The sequence below is a fragment of the Gouania willdenowi genome, chromosome 10, assembly GCF_900634775.1.
Source record: "Gouania willdenowi chromosome 10, fGouWil2.1, whole genome shotgun sequence".
Lineage (NCBI taxonomy): Eukaryota > Metazoa > Chordata > Actinopteri > Blenniiformes > Gobiesocidae > Gouania > Gouania willdenowi.
This window is the reverse complement of record NC_041053.1, coordinates 7,553,625-7,577,798: the sequence shown is the minus strand read 5'-3', so window position 1 is coordinate 7,577,798 and position 24,174 is coordinate 7,553,625. Positions and strand designations below refer to the sequence as shown.

At 39.6% G+C, this 24,174-nt stretch overlaps 1 protein-coding gene across 6 annotated transcripts in view; it reads right to left on the bottom strand.

Annotated features, from left to right (window-relative positions):
• The window catches only part of efemp2a (EGF containing fibulin extracellular matrix protein 2a), a 33,873-nt gene extending 9,784 nt beyond the window's left edge, over nucleotides 1-24,089 (bottom strand). Inside the window, exons 1-10 of one of the 6 annotated variants that reach the window (XM_028458769.1) lie at nucleotides 24,058-24,089; nucleotides 23,159-23,203; nucleotides 23,020-23,089; nucleotides 22,642-22,710; nucleotides 10,323-10,405; nucleotides 7,663-7,897; nucleotides 7,047-7,095; nucleotides 3,345-3,533; nucleotides 932-1,054; nucleotides 708-824 (exon numbers count right to left, since the gene is read on the bottom strand). In XM_028458769.1, coding sequence (XP_028314570.1) covers nucleotides 708-824; nucleotides 932-1,054; nucleotides 3,345-3,533; nucleotides 7,047-7,095; nucleotides 7,663-7,767 — 583 coding nt within the window. In that variant the 5' untranslated portion in view covers nucleotides 7,768-7,897; nucleotides 10,323-10,405; nucleotides 22,642-22,710; ... (1 more) ...; nucleotides 23,159-23,203; nucleotides 24,058-24,089. Of the gene's footprint in view, nucleotides 1-707; nucleotides 825-931; nucleotides 1,055-3,344; nucleotides 3,534-7,046; nucleotides 7,096-7,662; nucleotides 7,898-10,322; nucleotides 10,406-22,641; nucleotides 22,711-23,019; nucleotides 23,090-23,158; nucleotides 23,753-24,057 lie in introns of those variants that run through there. The other 5 variants (XM_028458770.1, XM_028458768.1, XM_028458771.1 and 2 more) reach the window with 5 other exon arrangements.
• Nucleotides 24,090-24,174: the final 85 nt, after the last annotated feature.

The following is a 24,174-nucleotide window of genomic DNA, read 5'->3' as shown; positions in this document are numbered from 1 at the left end:
TAATCCAGACTATATTCCTTATTAGTGGGTGAACAATCCAATGTTTGGTCATTTCTGCTTCTCAATGATAGGAACAGCTAACATTGTAATGTTCTGGCCAGCTAAGAACAATTCTTAGCTGGCCAGGCTTCTGTCGATGCAGGTTACGATTGTTCTGATTTTTCATGGGTCTCTTTGATCTCATTATAAGATACAAAAACATCTATTATACAGTAAGGAAAAATGATTTTGGCACACATGGAATCTTTCATCAAATATTGCACAGTGTACAGAATAGAATACAATAGAATGGATTTAATTATCATATATGTACAGCGTCAGCTACATACACAAAATGTGTAATCTGCATTTAACTCATCCCTGAGGAGCAGTGGGCAGCCACAGTGTGGCGCCCGGGGAGCAGTTCGAGTTAAGGGACTTGCTCAATAACCCACACTGATGGCCCAGGTGAGATTCAAACCAGCGACCCTTCAATTACAAGGTTCAATAACCACTATTCAGGGGCTTGAGTCTAGTGTAAAAATGCTGGGTATTGGGAAGGGACCTAACTTTAGCTCCCTAGCTTGGTGCAGCCAATGAAATAATATATTACTGAGAAGGATTTTCACATACAAATATTAAAGCTGGATTGTCTCAATAAATGTAGGTCAAAATGCTTTACTTTCGCCTCCTTTAGGTCACATAACATAGTTTATCTGTAGACTCACCAACACAGGACCTGTTGTTTCCTGCCAGCTGGAACCCAGGCTCACATTGACAGGCGAAGGATCCAGGCACGTTGACACAGCGGTGCTGGCAGTATCTGTACCTGCACTCATCAATGTCTGAAAGACAGGAACACAGATGAAACACTGTGGACACATCCTCCACCTGCACACGGGTAATGTATGGAGTTTGTAAAGCTTAGGTTAGACACAATAAAGCCTCTCACCAATGCACTCTGTGCCGACTTTACGGTACCCGTCTGGACACTGGCAGGTGAAGCTACCTAGTGTGTTGATGCACTGCTGACTGGGCTGGCAGTCATGTTCATCCCGCTCACACTCATCAACATCTGAGACACACACAAACAAACATACACAGTGAGTGATGATTGAACACCAGACTGAGGTCTTGTCTTTTAAGACTGGAACATTGCTTTAAAGTGTCACGGTTAGGGAATGATATTTGAAAAGAAATAAAAGACTTATCATTACAAATGGTAACATGTTACTTGAAGTTTCATACATAAAGGCTAACTTTACACTGTCATTATTATGACAAGACACCTGTCATTAGCATGAATAACTTGTCACAAAGGCTGTCATTAAGTGTTGTTTGTTACCCTAACCCTTAACCCTAGCCCTTCATTACATCTGCCCCTAACCCTAACCCTACCTAACCCTAACCCTACCGAACCCTAACCCTACCTAACCCTAACCCAGGGGTCTGCAACCTGCGGCTCTGGAGCCACATGTGGCTCTTTGACTCTTTTGCAATGTCTTCTTGTAGCGTTTAAAAAAATATGGTATTGATGATTAATGACAATAACCTAAAATAAAATTATGATAAAATAATTGGTTACCCTAAAAATTAATCACATTGTGCAATAACTTTGCCACCATCCTACTTCACCTCCTGCAACATCTACAGACCATCAACTCTCCTGCACCTGTGGCTAACCTTAAGTTTTAAATCCCTGGTAAGATAACTAACCCAACAAAAACACTATTTTGGAAGAAAATAGAGATTTTAATTGTGTGGGAACAGATTTATTTAATTGCCAACATGTCGGCTTAATGAATGCATGCTTGATTTGTTGCAAGAAATTAGCTATTAGCATGTGTTGACCGACATGATCTCTCACATGTCATCAAATTCAAGTTATTTTTTTGTAGCCCTTCAAATCCATTAACTCATACAAGTATTTGATATTATTTTAACTGTATAGAATAATAACACTGTATTGTCTTTATTGAGAATGTTTTTTTTTTTTTTTTTTTTTGGCTCCAGGAGGACTTTAATCCAGGTGAGATTAGGCAAAATGGCTCTTTTGAGAGTAAAGGTTGCAGACCCCTGCCCTAACCCTACCTAACCCTAACCCTACCTAACTCTAACCCTAACCCTACCTAATCCTAACCCTACCTAAACCTACCTAACCCTAATCCTACCTAACCCTAACCCTACCTAACCCTAATCCTACCTAACCCTACCTAAACCTACCTAACCCTAATCCTACCTAAACCTAACCCTACCTAACTCTAACCCTAACCCTACCTAATCCTAACCCTACCTAACCCTAATCCTACCTAACCCTAACCCTAATCCTACCTAAACCTACCTAACCCTAACCCTACATAACCCTAATCCTACCTAAACCTACCTAACCCTAACCCTACCTAACCCTACCTAACCCTAACCCTAACCCTACCTAACCCTAACCCTACCTAACCCTAACACTAACCCTACCTAACCCTAACCCTACTAGATCCCTTCCCATAACCAAAAAATGCCAACATAGCTCCAAAGTTGTCATAATTTAGCAAACGACACTTAATGACAGCCTTCATTTTACCTTATTCACAAACTAAAGTCAATTTAGTCAAGTAACTGACCTAAATCAGCAGAGGTCTTATTCATTTATGGTAGAAGCCTTTACATTTGAGAGGTGTGCAGTGCATGCACTCTGTCTGCATGAACCACTTCTGTGTCTAGTTGAATTTTTCTTCAAACCCTGTGATGGATTTACACAAAGCAACGTTAAAGTTAAAGAAAGTAACCAAATGATGTATCGGACATTTTTTTTTTACTACACTGTACATTATCACTGTGAGGAGTATTGAAAAGATCATCACGCTGCAAGCAGTGACAGTTTTGGTGATGACTGAAGGAGGACTGAAAATCATCTACATTTTAAAATTAAAATTAAGATTTCAAAGTTAAACTCTGGCTGACACATTGTTTTCAACACAATTTGTGCTGTTATTAACAATTGAATATTTATTTTTGATCATATTAAACCTAAACTCTGATTCCTCATCATTGCATTGGTTAAATGTCTGTCTTTGGGGGGGAAGTCTCCTATAGACCAAACCCTCAGCCTTGCCCTCACTTGCACCCAACAGTTAAGAATATCTTGTTGAGTCATGTTTGCTGTCTCACCATCACCTCCAGCTAAGAGTTTTTTTTTAAGAAATGCGGCAGCTGTTCTTGTGTGAAAAGCTTTAAATTCCAACACTGCCTGTCAACCACACACACACACACACACACACACACACACACTTTACCTCCACACCTGTCCCTCACTATCTGCGGCCGCCTACAATAAATTCACACACACTCAAAGAGCAGCTGTCCACACCCACCCACACAGCTGTCTCTGTGCGGCTCGTAGCCCATAGGGCAGGGGTTGAGGGCCTCGGTGGGAGCGATGGGGGTCTCTGCAGCAGGGATGACTGACGCAGAGCGGGGAAGGCACAGGTATCCTCCATAGTGGTTAAAGCACTTCATCTCCCCTTTGCAGGCATCAGGGATGGTCTCGCATTCGTTTATGTCTGACAGACAGTAGAGGAGGATGTATCATTAACATGTTAGAGGACAATAACAAAGACAGGACGAGGCATTGACAATGAGTGAGCAATCATTGGCATGGGTCTCCTCTGATTATGATATCTGCAGGTACCCTGAATGAGACGCTAACTGCTGACATTTCAGACACTTCCTCATCTTAATGCTTATAGTAAAGTAAGCGCTTTATCTGCTTTTGGTCAATGGAGTGATAACACATTTAACTTAAAGGAGCATAGGGCAGGATCTAAAAATCAGACTCCATAGTGACATCATGGTGGTTAGGGTAACTGCAGTCATCAGCCAAGCCGCCGCGGGGGCGAGCGTCATAGCTGATACTACCGTGGGCGACCGTGGCTCAGGTGGTAGTGGGTCGTCTTCTGATCGAGAGGTTGGGGGTTCGATCCCAGTACCTGACTATGTGTATAAGTGTCCTTGGGCAAGACACTGAACCCTAAGTTGCTCCCAGTGGTCGACTAGCGCCTTGCATGGCAGTCCTGTCCCACTGGTGTGTGAATGTGAGAGTGATTGGGTGAATGAGCTGATATGTAAAGCGCTTTGAGACTGCTTCAGTGTGGTGATAAAGCGCTATATAAATCAAGTCCATTTACCATTTTACCATTTACTAGAGGATGGATACCCGACCGGACGGGTCGTGTTCGGACAGATATCTATAACTGGTGTCGGTCACATAGTGTTATTTGTGCGCAGCGTTCTTCCTTTCCTGCTGCAGCAGCCACAGTGAGAGCAGGATCCCAGTGGAGGGAGAAAAGGAGGACAATTATAAAGGAATACACTGTTGAAACATTCCTTCTTCTGCACAATAACATGGATTATCCTTATCTTTGATTCATGGATTATGTAAATAAATCTGATGGGTCTCATGCGTGCACGGCAAACCTGTTTGTGTTTCACTATCTCTTGTTACCCGTGCGCTGATCTGATGTTGACATTAACAGTTGTTGTTTATAAAATCGGTGCTTACCACTAAAACAAACGTAAATATGTCATTTCTTTAAGGAAAACATGAGGTTTTCACTGTTGGGTCGAACTTGGACGACAAAGTGCGGCCCAATCCGTCTTCAACTGTGACACGGTTATTTATTTACTCTCCGTTCATGTGACTGTTTACTGTAAGACCTGTGCACATGCCTCTGCATTTATCTTTGGGACCAATCCGTAGTTTAGTCTGCGCGGGAAATTTGAACAGCAGGACAAAATACATCACACTATCTGTTCAAGGCAATAGAGAGACGTGTGAACGCTTCATCAACCATTAGCATTAAAAGACTTCAACTTAATGTTTATTTTTTCACAAATCCTGCCTTGTGTTTCTCTAAAGGAAGGACAAAAACCGAAAAACTAACTTTCAAAATATGCTCCATATTACGGTATTACGACTGGTCTGGTTTACTGAGAACGTTTAATAAAATATTCTGCCCTGATGAAGGCCTGGTAGGCTGAAACATGTTGGCATGTTTTTTATGATTCTGTAGCCCTCATGGAATAAAGGCTTTTTAACAACAGGCTCTCTGAGTGCCTCAGATCTTCTGAAACTTCTGAAAAAAAATATTGTGTCCAAATGACATGAGTTCACTGGGTCAAACAGAGTTTAGCAATGCTAGCTTTATACTAGAAGGCTCCAGATCAAAGTTATTCTCAGTATGAATGTGTTTTAGGTTCCTTTCTGCATTATTTTGGTTAATCCTTCTAGTGTCCAAAATCATTATTGTTAAGTTGACTCAGTTAACTGACTTAGGATGCGTGTCTGTTTATTTCAGATATCTTTAATTTGATTTAAATTTTTTCTATTTTTTTTTTTATCTTTATTTATTTATTTGACTGTGTAAGTCAGTTGTAAATATATTCTTGTTTTCATTTAAAGTTTGTGTAAAGCAGAAATACATTTGTGTTATGAGTTTGTCACACCACAGAAACATCTGAGCCAAATTTGCTAGATGAAAAAAAATCACTACGTATATAAAATCAGGTCTCAAAATTATGGAAAAACAAGCATTTCTCTCTGCTTTGAAACGCTGGGGGCGTGTCAGTTAGAGGCACTGGAACCACGGCCACACGTGGGAAGGACGTGTAATGTAGGAAGACGTAACCTACGGTATCAATGGAAGCTAGCGCTAGCAGCATCACCGTACTGAATTTGCTTTACACAGAAGTTTTTTCCTTGCATGAAAACATTTAGGTGTAAATACTGGAATGCAATACAACCATCCTCCAGGACGAGAAGTGTCTTCCTTTATATTGACAATATCTGCTTAATTTTTTTTTGTGTGATTGGTGTGATGTGGAAGAATTGTTCGTTTGGAAAGTAATGAACTCACAACAAAGTCAAACAAACACGATCACATACTATTCACTCCTATAAACCAGTGTTTTATAGTTGAGGGTACGTGTACCCCTAGGGGTACGCGATGGCACTACAGGGGGTACTTCAGAAGTTCAGAGAGAGAGTGGGGAAGTAAACAAATAAAATCATTAAAAATATAGAGTTTCTGCCATTAAGGAATTATTAGTAACACGTGGAAGGAGTTTGATTAGAAGACAAAGATAAGGTTATTTAACACACCTTTGGTGTAAATTTGTTGACCATCCGGATGCAAGAAAATGTTGGAGAGAATGTGGAATGGTTGGCGACCATTCTTATATATTTTGGGATTGCCAAATTTTGATTCCTTTCTGTAGGGGTGTAAAGATGGAGATAAAGTTCTGGGAGTTGATTTACTGTACATGCCAAGCCAGTTTCTTTTTGAATTGACTCCTGAAAACATGTATACAAAAGATCAAAAGCACCTGCTACATATACTCTTGATGACTGTTTTCTGGGATCTAACATGTTTTTCCTTTTTTATTTTTTGCATTGTCATCTGCTGTCTTGCTGTCAAGGAATGTTCTGTGACATGTTTTCTCATGTATATAACTAAATAATAATAATAATAATAATAATAATAATAATAATAATAATAATAATAATAATAATGGAAATGATTAGAACACAAAGGTCAGTCTTGGTCCCACATCAGGCGTGAGATGACCGGAAATGATCAAAACTATTGAAATAAATCTATTCAGGAGGCACTAAATACTGTTTTTTTCCACTTATTTACAAACGAGACTATTTAAAATGTGTGTCATCACTCATTAATCCATCATTATGCTCTATAGTTGTTTTTACATAGTATTCTGAGCAAAATTTTGTAGTTGGCGTTGGACAAATGGGGTGTTTGTGATTCAGAAATAGGAGAAAGGGGTACTTGAGCCTAAATACTTTGCTGTAGACAGTTAAGAGGCTCATAACCTAACATACATGTTTTCAGACTGTTGAAGGAAACTTAAGTACCTGGAGAAAACCCACACAAGCATGAGGAGAACATGCATACTCCACTCCGAATCACAGTAAAACCCAAGGCTCTCTTGCTTTGGGGCAGAAGTTCAGGGTCAAGGGGACTTAGTAAATAATACGAGTCACATTAAGAGAGCTTTACCTTTGCAGTGCTCAGTCTGAGGGTCCCAGTGATACCCATCTGTGCATTCCTGCCAAAATAAGCAACGAGAAAGAGTGAGTATGATGGAAGGAACGATGCAAACACCCCCTGAGCCAAAAAGTTGCATAATTATTTCAGAATAGATAATAAATCTCTAGTTGTGTGACATGAACAAGCAACAGAAGGCAGAGGCTTGTATCCATAGAAAAGTAAGGAGCCAAAGAAAATAGAAACTTGCACATGGGTTTGTGGGAATGTTAACTGCTATAGGGGAGCCAAATGTCACTTTTAAAAGCAGTGTGTAAATGACAGTGTTTGGATAAGGGAAAATTATCTTTCGGGGAAAAATGACTGCCGTGATTTTCATGGAAAGAAAAACTGAGGCTCGAAGAAAACTAGTTTCATTGCCAAATCCAACAAGGAATACAAGGAATATTCAAAACACATGGCAGCAAGTCAAATGCTCGACAGAAAAACTGACAGGTGAGATGTCATGGAGTCAAAAAGAAAAAGAAGAAATCAGTTAATAATTTTGTTCCTTGTTTTGTAGCTTGAAAGTGTGCACTGTATTTTAATGCTGTCACAAAATGAGTGAATGAGGTTGGTCCATCCTTACCGTGTATGTGTCGCTTTCTGTATGATGCTGCTGTGAAACCGCACTGCGAAGGAGCACCGACACACATGTGCACACACACAAGATGGGCACACACACTCCCTGCATACTAAAACACTGACTGAGGGGACAGATGAACACACGTAGAACATGCACACACACACAGACACACACACACCCACACACTGTGTTGAGTCAGCAGTAGATAAGACTCTGGGAAGTGTAGAGGAGCTGGTGTCTGTTCCAGAGAGAGGAGATCAAATATTAGTAATTTATCAACTTATCCTGGATTCACATCACATAGCTGAGATGGATGAATCCAGTCCAAGCAGAGAAACAATGGAACTGAGTCAGTTAACTTCTTGGACTTGGTTCACCCTCTGTCTACCACACCGTTCCTTCTTGATGGCTGCAGGAACAAATTAAATGCCTTTTGCTCTGCCAGGTGAAACATAAACACTGTGACGTACTCTAACTACCATCCCAAAATAGCTGAGTCAACATCACAGACATACTTTTAAGAGCTGCTTACAGAAAGCTCTCTGTGTGATGGCCTCCTTGGGATCAGCTCACTATTTACCATGGCTGCATGAAGCCTCAGCGTTACTCATATAGCTGGCAGAAGCACCGCCATTTACTCTGAAACCATAGCTCGATTCATCACGCATTCCCACTGCTAAATGAAGCAAACATTAACTAAAATAAAACCTAACACTGAGAGGCCCATGTTATTCACTGAGGTCCCAACATTCTATGGTACTTCATGCTCCACAGCATGTAGACACCTGGTGTTTTTAGCAGCTTCTTTGTTCAAACATGATACGGATAATGATGCTATCCAGTCCAGAATATGACAACCTGACAAGGGCTTCACTGTAGGGACTGTACATTACAACTGAGTCAGAAGTAGGCTTGTCATTTTAACGCATTAATTGCGATTAATTAATCACAGGAAAAAAATAACGCTGTTAATCGGACCCCAAACAGCACGGAACCTTTCTCATTTTCAAGAGTTCCAGGTATACCCGTATTACTGATGCACAGACTACAATAAAAGAAGGGAGACTGCCGAGCTTCTCAGCTTTGTTGGCATTAATTTTGCCTTATTAAAACACTGAATGGAAAACAAAAGCCTACAGTAGTTGTGTGTAATTGTGCAAGAAAGAATTTGCCAATCACCGGAGATTTTGCAGCCTCCGCTACCACCTTAATGCTAAACATGTAGCAGCTAGCACAGACACACTGACAGTGCTAGTTGCATCATCCTATTATCAGAAGGAGAAAAAAAGCAACACATTTGTTGTTCAATAATTGTACATGTGCTGGTCATATAATTAGAAAGTCATGAAAAAGTTGATTTATTTCAGTAATTCCATTCAAAATGTGAAACTTATATTCATTCATTACACACAGACTTATATATTTCAAATGTTTATTTATTTTTTTATTTTGATGATTATAACTGACAACTAATGAAAATCCCAAATTCAGTATCTCAGAAAATTTGAATATTACTTGTATTACAGATACGAAAAATAGATTTCTAGAAATGTTGGCCAACTGAGAAGCATGAAGATGAAAAGTATGAGTATGTACAGCACTCAATACATAGTTGGGGCTCCTTTTGCCTGAGTTACTGCAGCATTGCAGCGTGGCATGGAGTCAATCAGTCTGTGGCACTGCTCAGGTGTTATGAGCATCCAGGTTGCTCTGATAGTGGCCTTCAGCTCTTCTACATTGTTGGGTTTGGCGTCTCACATTTTCCTCTTCACAATACTTCATAGATTTTCAATGGGGTTAAGGTCAGGCATGTTTACTGGCCAATCAAGAATTACTATTATTTGGTGATTGACAAAAGTACACATCAATAATTCCCCTGATGATCTAAACTAAAGGTGGCAACAGCCCTTGGGACTAGTCTCACATACAGCTGAATGTTAATGTCTACGCCAGCATCTGTTCAAGTTTGTTAAAAACAATAAATGACTTTATAAAGCCTCTTTGTTATATCAATCTTTTGATCTGCCACAATAATGTAAGTAATTTAAATGTATATACCTAAAGTTGAGGGCTTTTCTCAGCAATTTTTAGGTGAGATTAATTAGATTAATTAATTACAGAACATAATAAATTAATTGCACATCTTGTTTAATCTCTTGACAGCACTCGTCAGAACATCAATTGAAAGTCTTCTAAATTCAACGTAAGTGGGAAGCAAAGACTGGATCAACGTGAAGCTGTTTTTGGATAGAAAGGTGTCACAACAAATCCAGTCCAGAAGGGCAAGAATCCTGCTCCATGTTCCTACACACCTGGTGTCAGAAAGGCTCTGCAGTGCTGCACAGACACACATTTATTAGAGTCTAGTATATGTTGGAGTTTGAGAAACATCCAAAACAAGCAGGACTCTGCCTCTCTAGGAATCACAGTTGAGACCTTGGAATACTCAATGCTTATGCATGCCTACAATATACTGTATATGAGGCAAGCTGGGAGAGTGTGGATATGATTCTGCACTACTTTTCTGTCGAGAAAAAGATTCCATGAGGGGACTTGTCAGGAGAATAAGTACAGTTGGCAGGGAAAGTGCAGCCATTTGAGCATCATTTCAGAAAACCTTGAATCCATGTGGAATAAAAATCACCTTGAGTGATGCTACAAACCTGTGTATAATAGTCTCTATACGGCCTTTAACAGGAACAGTGATCCGAGCTGATCGTGGCTTCTTCCAGCAGCGTAACACTTCCTGTGACAAAGCAAAAGTGATTCAGGAATGTTTTAAGTTGCACAAAAACAGTTAATAATGTCTCCAAATACTCAACTGTGGGAAAATGTGGGAAAGCTTGATATGAAACATACTTTAATAATTAACTACACATGTGTAGAACTGTACATAGAACTGTAACAATGTTCCCCAGTTTTGTGTTAAATTATAATTGACAACTTTTATAGAATTTTTATTGCAATTACAAAGTAAATTATCTCAATCACAATTACAACTAAATTACAATTACCACAGCAACAGACTTTTTAAATTACAATTATAACTAGAACTGCAAGCAGTTATTAAAGGGGGCCAAGCCTTCCCGCGCGACTCTGCCCCCAGGTTTCGTGGAGCCCGTGGAAGTACGTCATGAAGGATGACGGGCTCGTGGCGAGCGTCAGGACATAGGCCAACGTGCCATTTGCTGTGAGCAGGTGGATATGAAGTTTTGGAAGATGTGATTTAAAGTGTGAAAGTTACAGGCCAAAATGTGTTTGCACCCATTATAGCGCCACCTAGTGGTGCACTTTTTGGTATGGGTGATCTCTGTGCTCTTCTATAGTTACCCTGTAAATTTCACAGCCCTCAACATATTACTTCAGCTGAAATAAAGGTTTGTTTATTTATATGTTATGTAGTAATAAGCCACGCCCACTTTGACCAATCGTGATTAACTTCGAGATACGGTCCCAGGAGCGACCCAAGGTCATACCCAACAAATTTGGTAAAAATCGGTTGTGCCATTTAGGAAATATACATTTCTCATAATTGCAGTGCCCCCTAGAGGCCTAAGTTATTCAAATTTGGCTCATACACCCACAGTCACATGGCAACCAAGGATCTCTGAAGGTGGTGTTAGCAATTATTTTGACTAATATATGCAACAGTTTGCGTTTTAATAGCTGGCTAGAGAACTTTACTCGTTAATATTTTGCGCATATTTTGCCTGGACAAAATTTTTTGCTGAACTGTAGAACAGGTCCAAGTGAAGACTCTACGTGCCAAGTTTCACGCTGATTGGACAAAACCCCAAAAAGAAATTTGAAAAAGTAGGTTTGTGATATGTAGTGACTTACAAAGAGTAATGTGCTGTGGGAGTGGGCGTGGCCTATGTCAGAAGATGTGACTCTATGTAGGGGACGTGGATATGAATTTTATGAAGATGTGAATTAAATTGTGAAAGTTAAAGGCCAAAATGTTCTTGCAATTATAGCGCCACCTAGTGGTGCAATTTCTGGTATGGGTGGTCTGTGTGGTCTTCTATATCTACCCTGTAAATTTCACTGCCATCAACATAAAAATTCATCAGAAATAAATTTTTGTTTATTTATGTGTTATGATGTCATTAGCCACGCCCACTTTGACCAATCGCAAATAACTTTGAGATATCGCCTCAGGAGGGACCCACGATCATACCCTCCAAATTTGGTAAAAATTGGTCTTGCCATTTAAGAGATATAAATATTCATTATTTGTTGCGTCCTCTAGTGGCCTACATCATTCAATTTTGGCTCATACCCTCACAGTCACATGCCAACAATGGAACTCAGATTTGGTGTTGTTAGCATATATTTTGACCGAGATATGCGCCAGTTTGCATTTTTATTGCTAGCTAGAAAACTTTACTCATTAATAATTTGCGCATAATTTACCCGAACAAACTCATTTTGATAACTGGATATCACGTCCAACTGAAGACTCTACGTGCCAAGTTTCACGCTGATTGGACAAAACCCCAAGCAGGATTTCGCAAAAGTAGGTTTTCCAGTTTTTGCAATTTTACTCCAAGAAAAGTTAGGCGGAAATGGGCGTGGCCTAGCCCAGCTCAGTGCTATTCAAGGAATCTGTGAATACGAAGGTTTTAAATTTGCAACAAACGGTGTGGGAGATATCGGCCAAAACGCGTTGACCTTTGTTATAGCGCCACCTGCTGGCGGATATTTGTGAATTTTTGCTTCCAAGGTCCCCTGGGGGTTTTGGACCCAACCACCAAAGGGCATCGCCCTACCTTGCACGGTTTATTCTGCAGCACCACTTTTATCAACGGAACTATAAAAGGTAACAATAATAATAACAATAATAATAATAATAATCCTTACGATTACAATAGGGTTCCTAGCACCGCTGGTCCTAGGAACCGCGTATGCTTACATACGCGGTTCCCTGGCCCCGCGGGCTTGGCCCCCTAATTACGCCATAATTGTAATTAATTATCAATTGCATTTATAATTGACCCCAACCCTGGTGAGCACCTCTGATTAGAGCGGTTGTGAGGGTGGTCATAATGTTTTGGCTAACAGAGCTGTTTATCAGTCTGGTGGATTTGGTTTTCAGAGTCCAATTCCTTTTTCCTGATGGTAGGAAAGTAGTAAATGTACTCAATGGGTGAGGTCTCTGGCTATGCTGTTGGCCTTTCTTCTGAGCCAGTTCAGTTTTGGAAGCTGTGCACCAACAATCTAATGAGCGGTCTTAATGATGCGGGCCAAGTGGCTCCTGTTCTCATTGGTGCAGCTGGAGAACCAAACCCTGCTGCAGCAGCACAGATCGCTTCCATTGTGCTTTTAAACGTTCACAAGGTGACTGATGCTTGGCCTTTCTCGGCCTCTCAGAAAGAAAAGTCTTTGAGGTGCCTTCGTCACCAGGCGAGACATATTGACAGTCCGTTCGATGCCACTAGTGATGTGGATACCCCGGTCCTGATGTTGCAGACCTTCTTCATCTCTCCTACATTTATTCCGAGAGGTGGAGGGTTCATTTTCCTGGCTCTCCAAAAGTCAGAGATCATCTTTTTGGTCATGGTGGTATTCAGCACAAGTTCACAGGTGGAACACTAGTCAACCAAGTGCTGGACCTCCTCCCTGTTGTGGGTCACGTTGTTTTTTTGGGTTTTTTTTACTCTTTATTTATGCAATTTACAAATAATATCAAAGAAAACAGGACAAACCAGCAGGGTATTATAATTACAAAGATTCCTATTCACACTTGGGTCTTATAGATTGTTCATTTCTTCCATTTCTGATCAAAATGAGCAGAGTTCAGTCTTATGGAGTGAGTGATTTTTTTCCATTGCATAGATTTCTTTTATTATCTCTTCCCATTGTGACAAAGTTAAAGTGAGACTTTTCAGCCAGTTTCTTGTAATGGTTTTTTTTTTGCTGGCCATCAACATAACTTTGTACAAATCCTCAGATCGTATAGCTGAGTATGATAGTAGTCTAAGGTACATAGATTGGGAGACATTGGAAATCCCCATAGCCAAACATTTTATCTATTATTTTTGCAACGTTTACCCAGAAAGGTCTGACATTGAGACCAGTCCAAAATACATGGGACTGGTTGTCATTCTTACTACCACAAAGCCTCCAGCAGTGTTGAGGGCTTTTGAGCTGCTTACCTTTGATATGGGGTGTAATAAAAAACCTTTTAACGTTCTTCCAGCCAAATTCTCTCTATTGTCTTGAGCTGGCGGAAGTGTGTTGTAAAAGACAGATAGAGTGCCATTCATCCACTGACAATTTAAGTTGTAATTCAGATTCCCACTTTTCTTTGATAGTACCATTACAGCTTTGTAGACATTTATACAGTCTAGATACAATTTTTGAAGGTAATTTTTTGTATGCTCCCATCATCATTTCCACCAGTTCACAGCCCTCTTGTGAGAGGTGAGTCCTTATCTCCAAATCATAAAATGCCATCATTTGAAATACCTAAACAAGTCAGAGTTGTCCAAGCCAAATCCCCTCTTTAGTTCCACAAAAGATTTAAACACTGTTACTTTGATTAGCGTGCACACTGCAGTGATTCCCTTTTCTATCCACTTTCTAAATGTACTGTCCAGTTGACCACTTCCAAAATCAGGAGAACAAGACGGCCATATCAACACTTTGAAATCACCTTCAAATTTGAATTTTTTCACAGTGTCCCTCCAAAACTTAATAGTTGTTACAACAATGGGATTCCCCTCTTTTAGATGTTTATTAGTTTTATCACAAAGTCGTGATTGAGGTTTGGACATAGGGATATAGTTAATTTGTTTCCATTTAGAATAATATTTTGGTGAGCACCAATATACAATATACCTCAGTTGGGCAGCTAAAAATATTCTTTGAAAAATACAAACTTACTGTAAATGGGATTCTGAACAAATTCAATATTTAGGGATTTATGTGACGCGAGAACCCGATACATCATATGAAGCTAACGACAGTGAACTTAATGAGGTAATACAGAGTGATCTGACAAAATGGACAAACCTAATTTTAGATATATCTTGCCACGGTTCCCTTGCATACAGTAAACATCTCATGTACAAACTTATAAAGGAAGAGATGAAATCTTGCACAATTGGAACTTAATTTATTTTCCACAAAGGCATCTGTATAAAATAAAAGGTCTGTCAAAATGTACAATTCTTTTTTGAATAAAATACCACCAATGGATTCAATTCAAAATAACAAAATTCTAGTAAGTAAGTAGTGTTTATTTCTATAGCACCTTTCACAGACCGAGGTCACAAAGTGCTTTACATATCAGCTCATTCACACACCACTGGGACAGAGCTGCCATGCAAGGCTCTCGTCAACCACTGGGAGCAAATTGGGGTTCAGTGTCTTGCCCAAGGACACTTCGACACACAGACCAGGATCGAACTTGGGCTTATGTTCAATGTGAGAGACCATGAAATGCAAATAATGGAAAAAAATCACAAAAAAATAATAATTTAGAAATATACTCAAAAAAGTACAAGTAGCCATAAAAGCTACTCAATTACAGTAATGTGAGTACTTGTAATCTGTTACTTTCACCTCTGCAGGTGGCTAAGCTTGGCTAACAGTTTGTGTGGGGTAGATGGTATTAAAATCTAATATAGCATCAAGCTACATATATTCATTCATTTATTTTATCTTTTATTACATTTTATTTTCATCTAATAACTTTTATTATTCATTATGAATAACATTTCTGTACATTCTTTTTTTAGTAAATATGTTTTTGTATTTGATTTATTTTTTACCACTTCAGAAATCTGGGTTAAAGCATGGAGGGCCAAAGCTCTGTGTATTAATACAGCACTAAAGAGAAGTCCACGTGTTTAAAACGATCTAACAGAGTTTTGCTGTTTTGCTGTGTTCATGTTTTTTTTTGTTATTCTACTGGATTGGTCAGTAGTAGTTCAGCTATTACTCCTGAGGAGAAACTATAATCATCAAGTAAAATAAAGAGGTTTCTGATCCCAAAGTGCTTTGAAGTGTGAGTAATAAGCACTGCATGTCTACGTGCTCAGGCTCACACAGGAGGTCAGATCTACAGTTATTGTTTTTGATTAGTTTAAACAACCATCCGGCCGCAGGGTGAATCGGGCAGCCGCAAATATCCAGGGAATGACATCACAAGTCATTTGTAAACCTTTTGGATGACGAGAAGAAAAACACGCTCATAGACAGTCACGCATACCATCGTGCTACCAGACAGCCACAATACGTGACCTCTCTCAGTTGGCCCAATGGCTGCTTACAACCAGCAGGAATGTGACTCACAGCCGTTTAAAAAACAGAGTGACCACCACTGTGGGGTCCAGGCACCCACTGGCTACTGAGTGCAGCCATCAGGACAGCATGGGTGTTACCCTGATGTTGGTGCCGGTCAACCAGCGGTGGTTGACCTCTGGAATGCCCGTGGCAAGGATGTAAGTGCCAGTTCTACACTGGGATGCCCTATCACTGCCAGAGTATTTAGTTCTGGGAAACCCCCTAGGTTCATAGAGATCACACCAAGCCTGTAGAGACTGCTCCTCATCATGAAGATGTGCAGGACACTCTGCAGCCCTTTGTCAGGCTGAGACTGACAGTGAGAGACCCAATTGTCAGTGTTTAGATGTCATAGACTGGTACCATGTTTATGGTGTATTCTGGTTTGTTTGTGTTCTGATTTACAGGAGAAGCTCGTATTGAAAAAGTGAAATAATTGGGGTTTAAACCCATGTTTTCGTCGAACATTTTTTTTCAAGTAACAATAGATTGTGACTAAAAAAATTAATCCATGTTAACAAAAACTATATCAAAATAGATTTTCTTTTTTGTCGACTAATAAAAACGAAACTATGTTTTCGCCACATGAGCGGAAATCTAATCAGAACTCAAGTGCATGTGGTTTTATCCATTGATCTGTTGTATTATTATTGAGAACAAAATATACTCATAAACTTTGTATCATTGCATTTAATCAACCTATCTATAAATGGTATATAATAATAATAAAAATAATAATAAATGGTAAATGGACTTGATTTATATAGCGCTTTATCCCCACACTGAAGCAGTCTCAAAGCGCTTTACATAACAGTTCATTCACCCAATCACTCTCACATTCACACACCAGTGGGACAGAACTGCCATGCACGGCGCTAGTCGACCACTGGGAGCAACTTAGGGTTCAGTGTCTTGCCCAAGGACACTTCGACACATAGTCAGGTACTGGGATCGAACCCCAACCTCTCGATCAGAAGACGACCCACTACCACCTGAGCCACGGTCGCCCCGTAATAATGACATAGACAGGTAATGATAATAATAATCAATTGGCGAAGGACAGAAGTCGGCAGTAGAACAAGAGTGAGGTAATAAATATTTACAAAGTATACATATTATTTGTGCCACACATGCACTGAGATGAGATGCCGCCATATCTACCTCCGTAAATACAGTGCATGTCTACGTGGACATGTAGTGCCTCGGGACCATTTTTGCAGTTTAGAGTCACATTCATACTCTGAACTGATGGAGGACCCATTTATTTTGTAATATTTCTCAAAATAACTGAATTGTGCATTAAGACCCATTGTCTTAACACAGCATTAAGGCTCAAACATACTTGGGCGGACTCCACGCAAAACTGACTCAGCGCGGATTCTGCTCCGTTCTCCTCAGAGCTTACATACTTGGGCGCACCACCGCATAGTAGTTTCCATTAAAATCATACATGTCCCATGATTCTTAGCGCTTCTCTCTCGTCCTTGTTCTTCTGGGACGTGTTTTAAAGGTGGCTGCACTGTCGTAGCTAGTCTGCTAGTCTCTCCTCTAAGCTCGTGTTCATCTCTCCTGCTCCGTTTCACCAGGAGGTGAAATGCAGGTCGGTGTTACATTTAATGCGAATCGATTCAATGCCAAGCAGTGCTTTGTGTGACACCAGCTGTATACGCGGAGTAGTCCACGCGGCCGTAAAATCTCAGCTTTGCATTTAATTGGCCCCGCATACTCTGCGAGGAGTCTGTGCGGACTTTGTGGGTGTACGCCCGAGTATGTGTGAGCCTTTAGAGGTAGAGCATGAAAAATCGAGACAACGCTGCCTCTAAACTAGAAGTTTGTGGGTTTGATTCCACTCAAGTACCGTGTTTTCCGGGCTATTGAACGCACCGCTGTATTGGTCACACTCCAATAATTTAGCAACTTTTGAAGAAAGATTCACGTAAAGGCTGCACCGTCACATAGGCCGCACTCTATTAGCTGATGAGGGTGACCTTCAAATGACTTGGTTAATCAGAACAGTGGGAGGGCTGCTGTCCTCCTGTTAATGTAGGTTTACATGTATTTCCGCATATTCTGATCAGTTTCAAGTGATGAGTTTCCATCTCCACATGAAGTCACATCCTCACTGCATATGTCTGCCTATCAGTCCCTTCACAGCTTTTTATGATCACTTTTTACTGGATCCAGACTGAAATACCGCTTCCCTGTGATTTCCTGTCATTTTATCTAATTTTGTTGACAGTTTGTGTGTCTTTGGAGCTATTCTATAATGTGTTGGTGCTTTTTGGGTTTTCCTAATAATTTGGTTTGTTTAAGTGGTTGTTGTGTCTGTATTTGTTGTCATGTTGTGTTTTATGAGTCATTTTGTGTATTTTAGGAATATTTTTTTTGTGCATTTTGCTGTCGATTTGTGTGTTTTTTGTGTATCATGTTGGGCTTTATATTCCTTCCAACAATTGAAATACAATTTTTGGGGATTTGTTTTGAGGGTCGCACAAAATGAACCACATGAGGCCCCCGGGGCCACCAGTTGCCTATGTCTGCTCTACACCCTGAGTATGGGTATCCTTTGTATTTGTTTGTTTTTAATTACCTACTTCTAGACATGATTAACTGCATATATGCTGTGCAAACAATAGAAAAGAAAAATAAATCAAGCTAGTAAATAAACAATACGCGATAATAAGGGTTCATCACACCCTTCTTCTTCCCTGTAGCCCATGAACATAGACATTGCTTTAGCTGCCCAGTCAGTCTGTTCCACAGCTTCACACCACATATAGAAATCCAAACATTTTTAAAGTTGTTCAAGCACAAAGATGCTTTAAATTCATTTCCTCCCTCAAATTATATCCCCTCTCTCTGAAAAAACTGTTTTTGGAATATTTTCTGGGAGAAGATTGTTTGTTGCTCTGTACATGATTTTTGCTGTTTTAAAATTAACCAGATTTACATTTCAACTGGTACAAGTAATTTATTTGCATTTACACTTACAATGTAAATCCCATCTACCTGTATTATTACGTGAGTATTCCTTTTACAATTCACAAATAACGTGAGTTTAGTTTGGTTTAGATTTAGTAATAATTTGTTTCTTTAATTACACAGTTCTGTAGTAATAATCCCCAGAAGTTCCAGTAAATTCCCCCCTAAACAAAAAATATAACAAAAATAAAATGAAACTAATCTTAATACCTTTACAGATAACCATCCATCCATCCATTTTCGGTGTCTAAGTTACTTTACAGAATGAACTATTTTGGACTCAGTACTGACCCCTGGGGGACATCACAAGCAATGCCCAAATATACTGTCTCCTGTCCCTTAAAGGGGCATTGGGCAGGATTTGTGACATTATTCTAAGTTTTTTTAAATTCTAATAGGTGATGAAGCGTTCACAACCAAAGAGAATTAGCCCACACGTCTCCCTATTGCCTTTAACAGATTGTGTGATACATTTTGTTCTGCTGTTTCGGGCACAAATTTCTTACGCAGTTCTGAAGATGTGATGTCAAATGATGCTGATGGTGATGTCAAATGATGCTGGTGCATGCTCTTTACGTCATAGATGCGTCCCAATACCGGAATATAAACAAGAATGAGAATAAGACGCCTTGGAGACTTAAAGAAGACAGACACAGTGGACTAAACTACTGTTTGGTTCCACAGATGTATGCAGAGACATGTGCACAGGTCTTGCAGTAAACGGAACAGAGAGTAAATAAATAACTGTGTCACAGTTGGAGTGCAGATCGGGCCGCATTTTCTTGTCCGAGTCTGACCCGACAGGGAAAACCTCATGTTTTTCTTAAAAAAAATGACATATTTACGTTTGTTTTAGTGGCATTAACAAACAACTGTTAATGTCAACATCAGATCAGCGCACGGGTAACAAGAGAAAGTCAAACACAAACATGGGCGCAGTGCACGCAAGAGACCCATTGGATCTATTTACATAATCCATGTATCAAAGATAAGGAAAATCCATGTTATTGTGCAGAAAAAGGAATGTTTCAACAGTGTATTCCTTTATAATTGTCCTCCTCTGTTCCATTCTCCTGCCCCATGAATCACTAATCTTACTGTTTCAATTAAAGATGCATTCTACAGAGCTACAGCTGCTGTAGCTGCTGCAGCAGGAAAGGAAGAACGCTGCGTGCAAACGACAATATGTGACCAAACCTGACTACCAGTTCTAAATATCTGTACCAACCCAACCCGTCCAGTGCCGTTGGGTCCCGTCGGGCTTCGGTCGGGTATCCATCGTCTAGTTACAGTATCTAATCAGCTGTGCTTTGGCAATAAAATGTTGATGCGCGCCCCCGCGGCGGCTTGGCTGATGACTGCAGTTACACTAACCACCGTGATGTCACTGTGGATCTGATTTCTAGAGACTCTTCAGCCAGTGCAAAACTATCCCTGATCCCATATCATTCCAATTAATTGATTAATAAGTCATGATTGGTTGTGTAAAAAGCTTTTTTGAGATCAATGAATATTCCAATTGTCTATTGTTTATGATCTTAGTGCTAGTGATTTTTCCTCAATTGATTCCATCAAAGCCAATAATGTTGAAATGTTTGATCTGAATCCATATTGGCTGTCAGAGAGTAATATATATAATGAGATGACAGTAGGTCAGAGATTTTTTTTTTTGCAGCCAGGTTTTGTACAGTACTCACAAAAAACCAATTCATTCATATTGTCCTTTTTATGTTGCTATAAATGAAATACTGAGGGTAATGTTTAGCATTGAAAAAAAGCCTTTTGAAAAATTGAAAGTAAAGCTAGAGTTCTCATTTTTTTAATTCCAGGCAACAACTTCCCTTTCATCTGTTGACTATGGAGAGAGACTGTGTCTGAATGAATGTCTCTGTAAGTGTCTAGAAGCATTACAAGTCATAACTACAAATAACTACTACTAATCAATCCACAGACTTTTGCCCTCATATATCTTTTCCTATATGATCCATAATCAGCACACTTCCAGTCTTACTGTGTCAGATAAAAAAGAAATTCACACAATCTACTACATCAGATGTCAGATTTGGTTTGTTTTTATTCTATATATTCCTATAGCATTGAAAAGGTCATACCAAGAGTAAGGATCCAAGTATGTCCAGATTAAAGTCAAATAAAAGCAGACTTATTTTTCCAACTGATATTTTTTTGTTCCCAAAAATATCTTATATCATACCTTTTTTGACTCAAGTATCTCTTTATCTCATTTCTGAATCCAAGTACCCTCCTTTGTCTGACTACAACATTTTGCTCAGAATACTATGAAAAAACAACTATAGAGCATAATGATTAGGGATGTCCCGATCCAATATTGATATCCAATATTGGTTCGATATTAGCCAGAAAATGAATATGGGATTTTATCGGACTGCATCTAAAATCTCTGATATAAGCGCTCTGATAAGTTTTTGTTATTTTTGTCCCTCCCTCAGTTGTTCCCACCATACTGACAGTAAAAAATACCTGAAGTGAACTTGAATTGCTGACTATTGTTCTCTGTTTGAGTGACATCACTTGATGAAGCTTTTTCTAACATTCCACACTACAAAATAAGTAATAAAAGTAGGTATGATTTGTGCTGATATCGCATCGGATTGATATAGGTATCGGCCACTACTCAAGGCTGCAATATTGGTGTCATATCGGAAGTGGAAAAGTTGTATCAGGACATTCCTAATAATGATGGAATGGATGAGGGCTAACACATATTTATAAATAATCTCATTTTGTAACAAAGTGGAATGAAACAGTGTTTAGTGCCTCCTGAATGGATTCATTTCTATAGTTTTAATCATTTATGGTCATTTACGGTGTGGGACCAAGACTGACTTGTATTTTCAATTCATGTTCTCATCAAAATAATTTCCATCATCATCGTTATTATGATTATCATTTTAAACTAGAAATAAACATGATAAAAGCCCATGTATTTGTTACATTTACACCCTCTCTCTAAAGCACCCCCTCTAGTGCCATTGCGTACCCCCATTTGAGAAACACATGGTCTATCGTATCATATTGTGTATCGTCCCACCCTGTTACAGCATTCCTAGTGTATGTACAGAGCTGGGCAAGAAGGCGTTCTTTTACTTTACTTCTTTTACCTGGAACAACTTGCAACAAGATCTAAAGTTGTCCAGTTTTATTTGATTGGGGCGTTTACAGCTGTTTAGGACTTTTAAACAATTCCTTTCAACCTCTTCCTGATTTTAGTATTTCTACCTGCTCTGTTGAAGGTTCTACATTTTAAAATAACTAATCTAAACAAATGTTATGAATAAATAAATCAATGATTGTCAGCATTATGTATGTGTTGGCACCTGTTTGGCTCTGCTGGTATGGTGACACTTACTTTGTAGCCTATGCTGTACAGCAGAGATGTGCAAGAAAAGTGTAAAATACAGTATAATGCTACACATGTGAGTCACTGAGTCTGCTTCCTGTCTAACCCCCCATTACAGAGCCACATTATTCCAGCTCTGTGTGAGCAGTGGAGAGCAGGGCCGTGCCAAACCAAAGTAGGTGATAGGTTCAAAATCCCCTCCCTCACTCACTCCCTCATTCACTGACTGATGAACCAGGCTGTGCAAAGCCTCCAGCATCTCCCTGTGTGTCACAGATCCCTACAGTGCCTACGTGTGAGGAAGAAATGAAGGAAACAGCAGTACTCACACGTGGATCCTGTCCTGTCCTTCAGTCCCAGCTCAGCTGCTTTCCACAAGTGTTCCCTTTGACTCCTGCCTGTGTGACCCAGAGAGAGAGAGTGAAGACAGCTGGAACAACTGAACACACACACTAGGAGAGAGAGAGAGGGACAGCCCACAATACCCCCCCACCGGCCCCCTGCACTGCCATCCTCCGCTTTCCAACCCCCCAGGATGCAAATTCCTGCTCTGCAGCCCAAATACTGAAACTCCAAAACTGTCCATATTACAGGAACAACAGGTCAGACACACACACACACACACACACACACACACACCTGGTTTCATTTAAAAACATTCATTGAAAAACAACCTATATATACATATATATGTACATATAGTTTACCTCTTATTTTCCTCTATAGAGCCACTGAAGCTGCTGCTCTGGTCCAATCTGACAGGCAGGATATTTATAGCTGTGGAGAGAGAAGTTAATGGAATGTGGATAAAAATTAGAGAGTGGGAGAGAGGGCGAGTGTGGAGACCTGGTTGGAAAACTTCTCAGCTTTCTGCAGCGTAAACCTTCAGGCCTGTCAAGGATGAGAGGCAGAAAATACACAGCTGTCAGTTTTCCTCAAACTCTGCTTTTTGTTTAGACACGACTGATTCATCATTGCTCTTGACTCATTCTGACATTTTATTGCATAATTTGTACTTGTTATGTTGCAAACTTGATTATATGTTGCTTAACCTGAAGTGGACCCTCGGGTGGAAAGTTTGAGAAATACCTCTTTATGATATTCAGTTTTTATTCAGCTGCATTTTACTCAAGTCTACATTTTCTTGCGTCTGTTTTCCTTTTACTACAAAAAGCTGTTTGTTTTAGAGCCCACATTTGCCCGTTGTGTTGCTTCAGTTTTATGTTCAGTTATATTTTGTGAGATTTTGGTGTTTCTGCATTGCTTAATTAGCAACATTGATGCTTGTTAAAAAAAAAAAAATCTAGACTCCCCTGTGTGTTTCCACCTTTGAATATGACATAAGCTACTATAACTTTAACAGTACGAAAAAGCCATTAAAAAAAAAAAATTACTGGACAGAAAAGCAAAACTAAAAACTAGAACAAAACAAATAGAAAATGTCTTTACCAGAAGCATTACATTACATTACATTATATAGCAGTACTAAAAGTTTTAAACAATCACTTCTCATATACTAATCTGCTTTACTACATGTAATTAGATATTGATAACTAGGCTGTCCATCAATCCACATGTCAATGTTTGTTTCACTATAATCTCAAACATCAGTCATGATTATTGTCTTTAAAAACTCAGTTTAGTGAGTTACTATGTGGGCAGTACAATGAGAGGCCGTGTGTTCTTATTCATTTTGTTTTGATAAAGTGCAAAGTCCTTTTTAAACTAGACCAGTGCTTCTTAACCTGGGTTTGATGGAACCCCAGGGGTTCATTCAGTCAGTCCCAGGGGTTCAACAGGTGTTAAAACACACTGTAAATAACTATTCATCCATTTTCTGACCCGGTTGCTCCTTTTTTTCA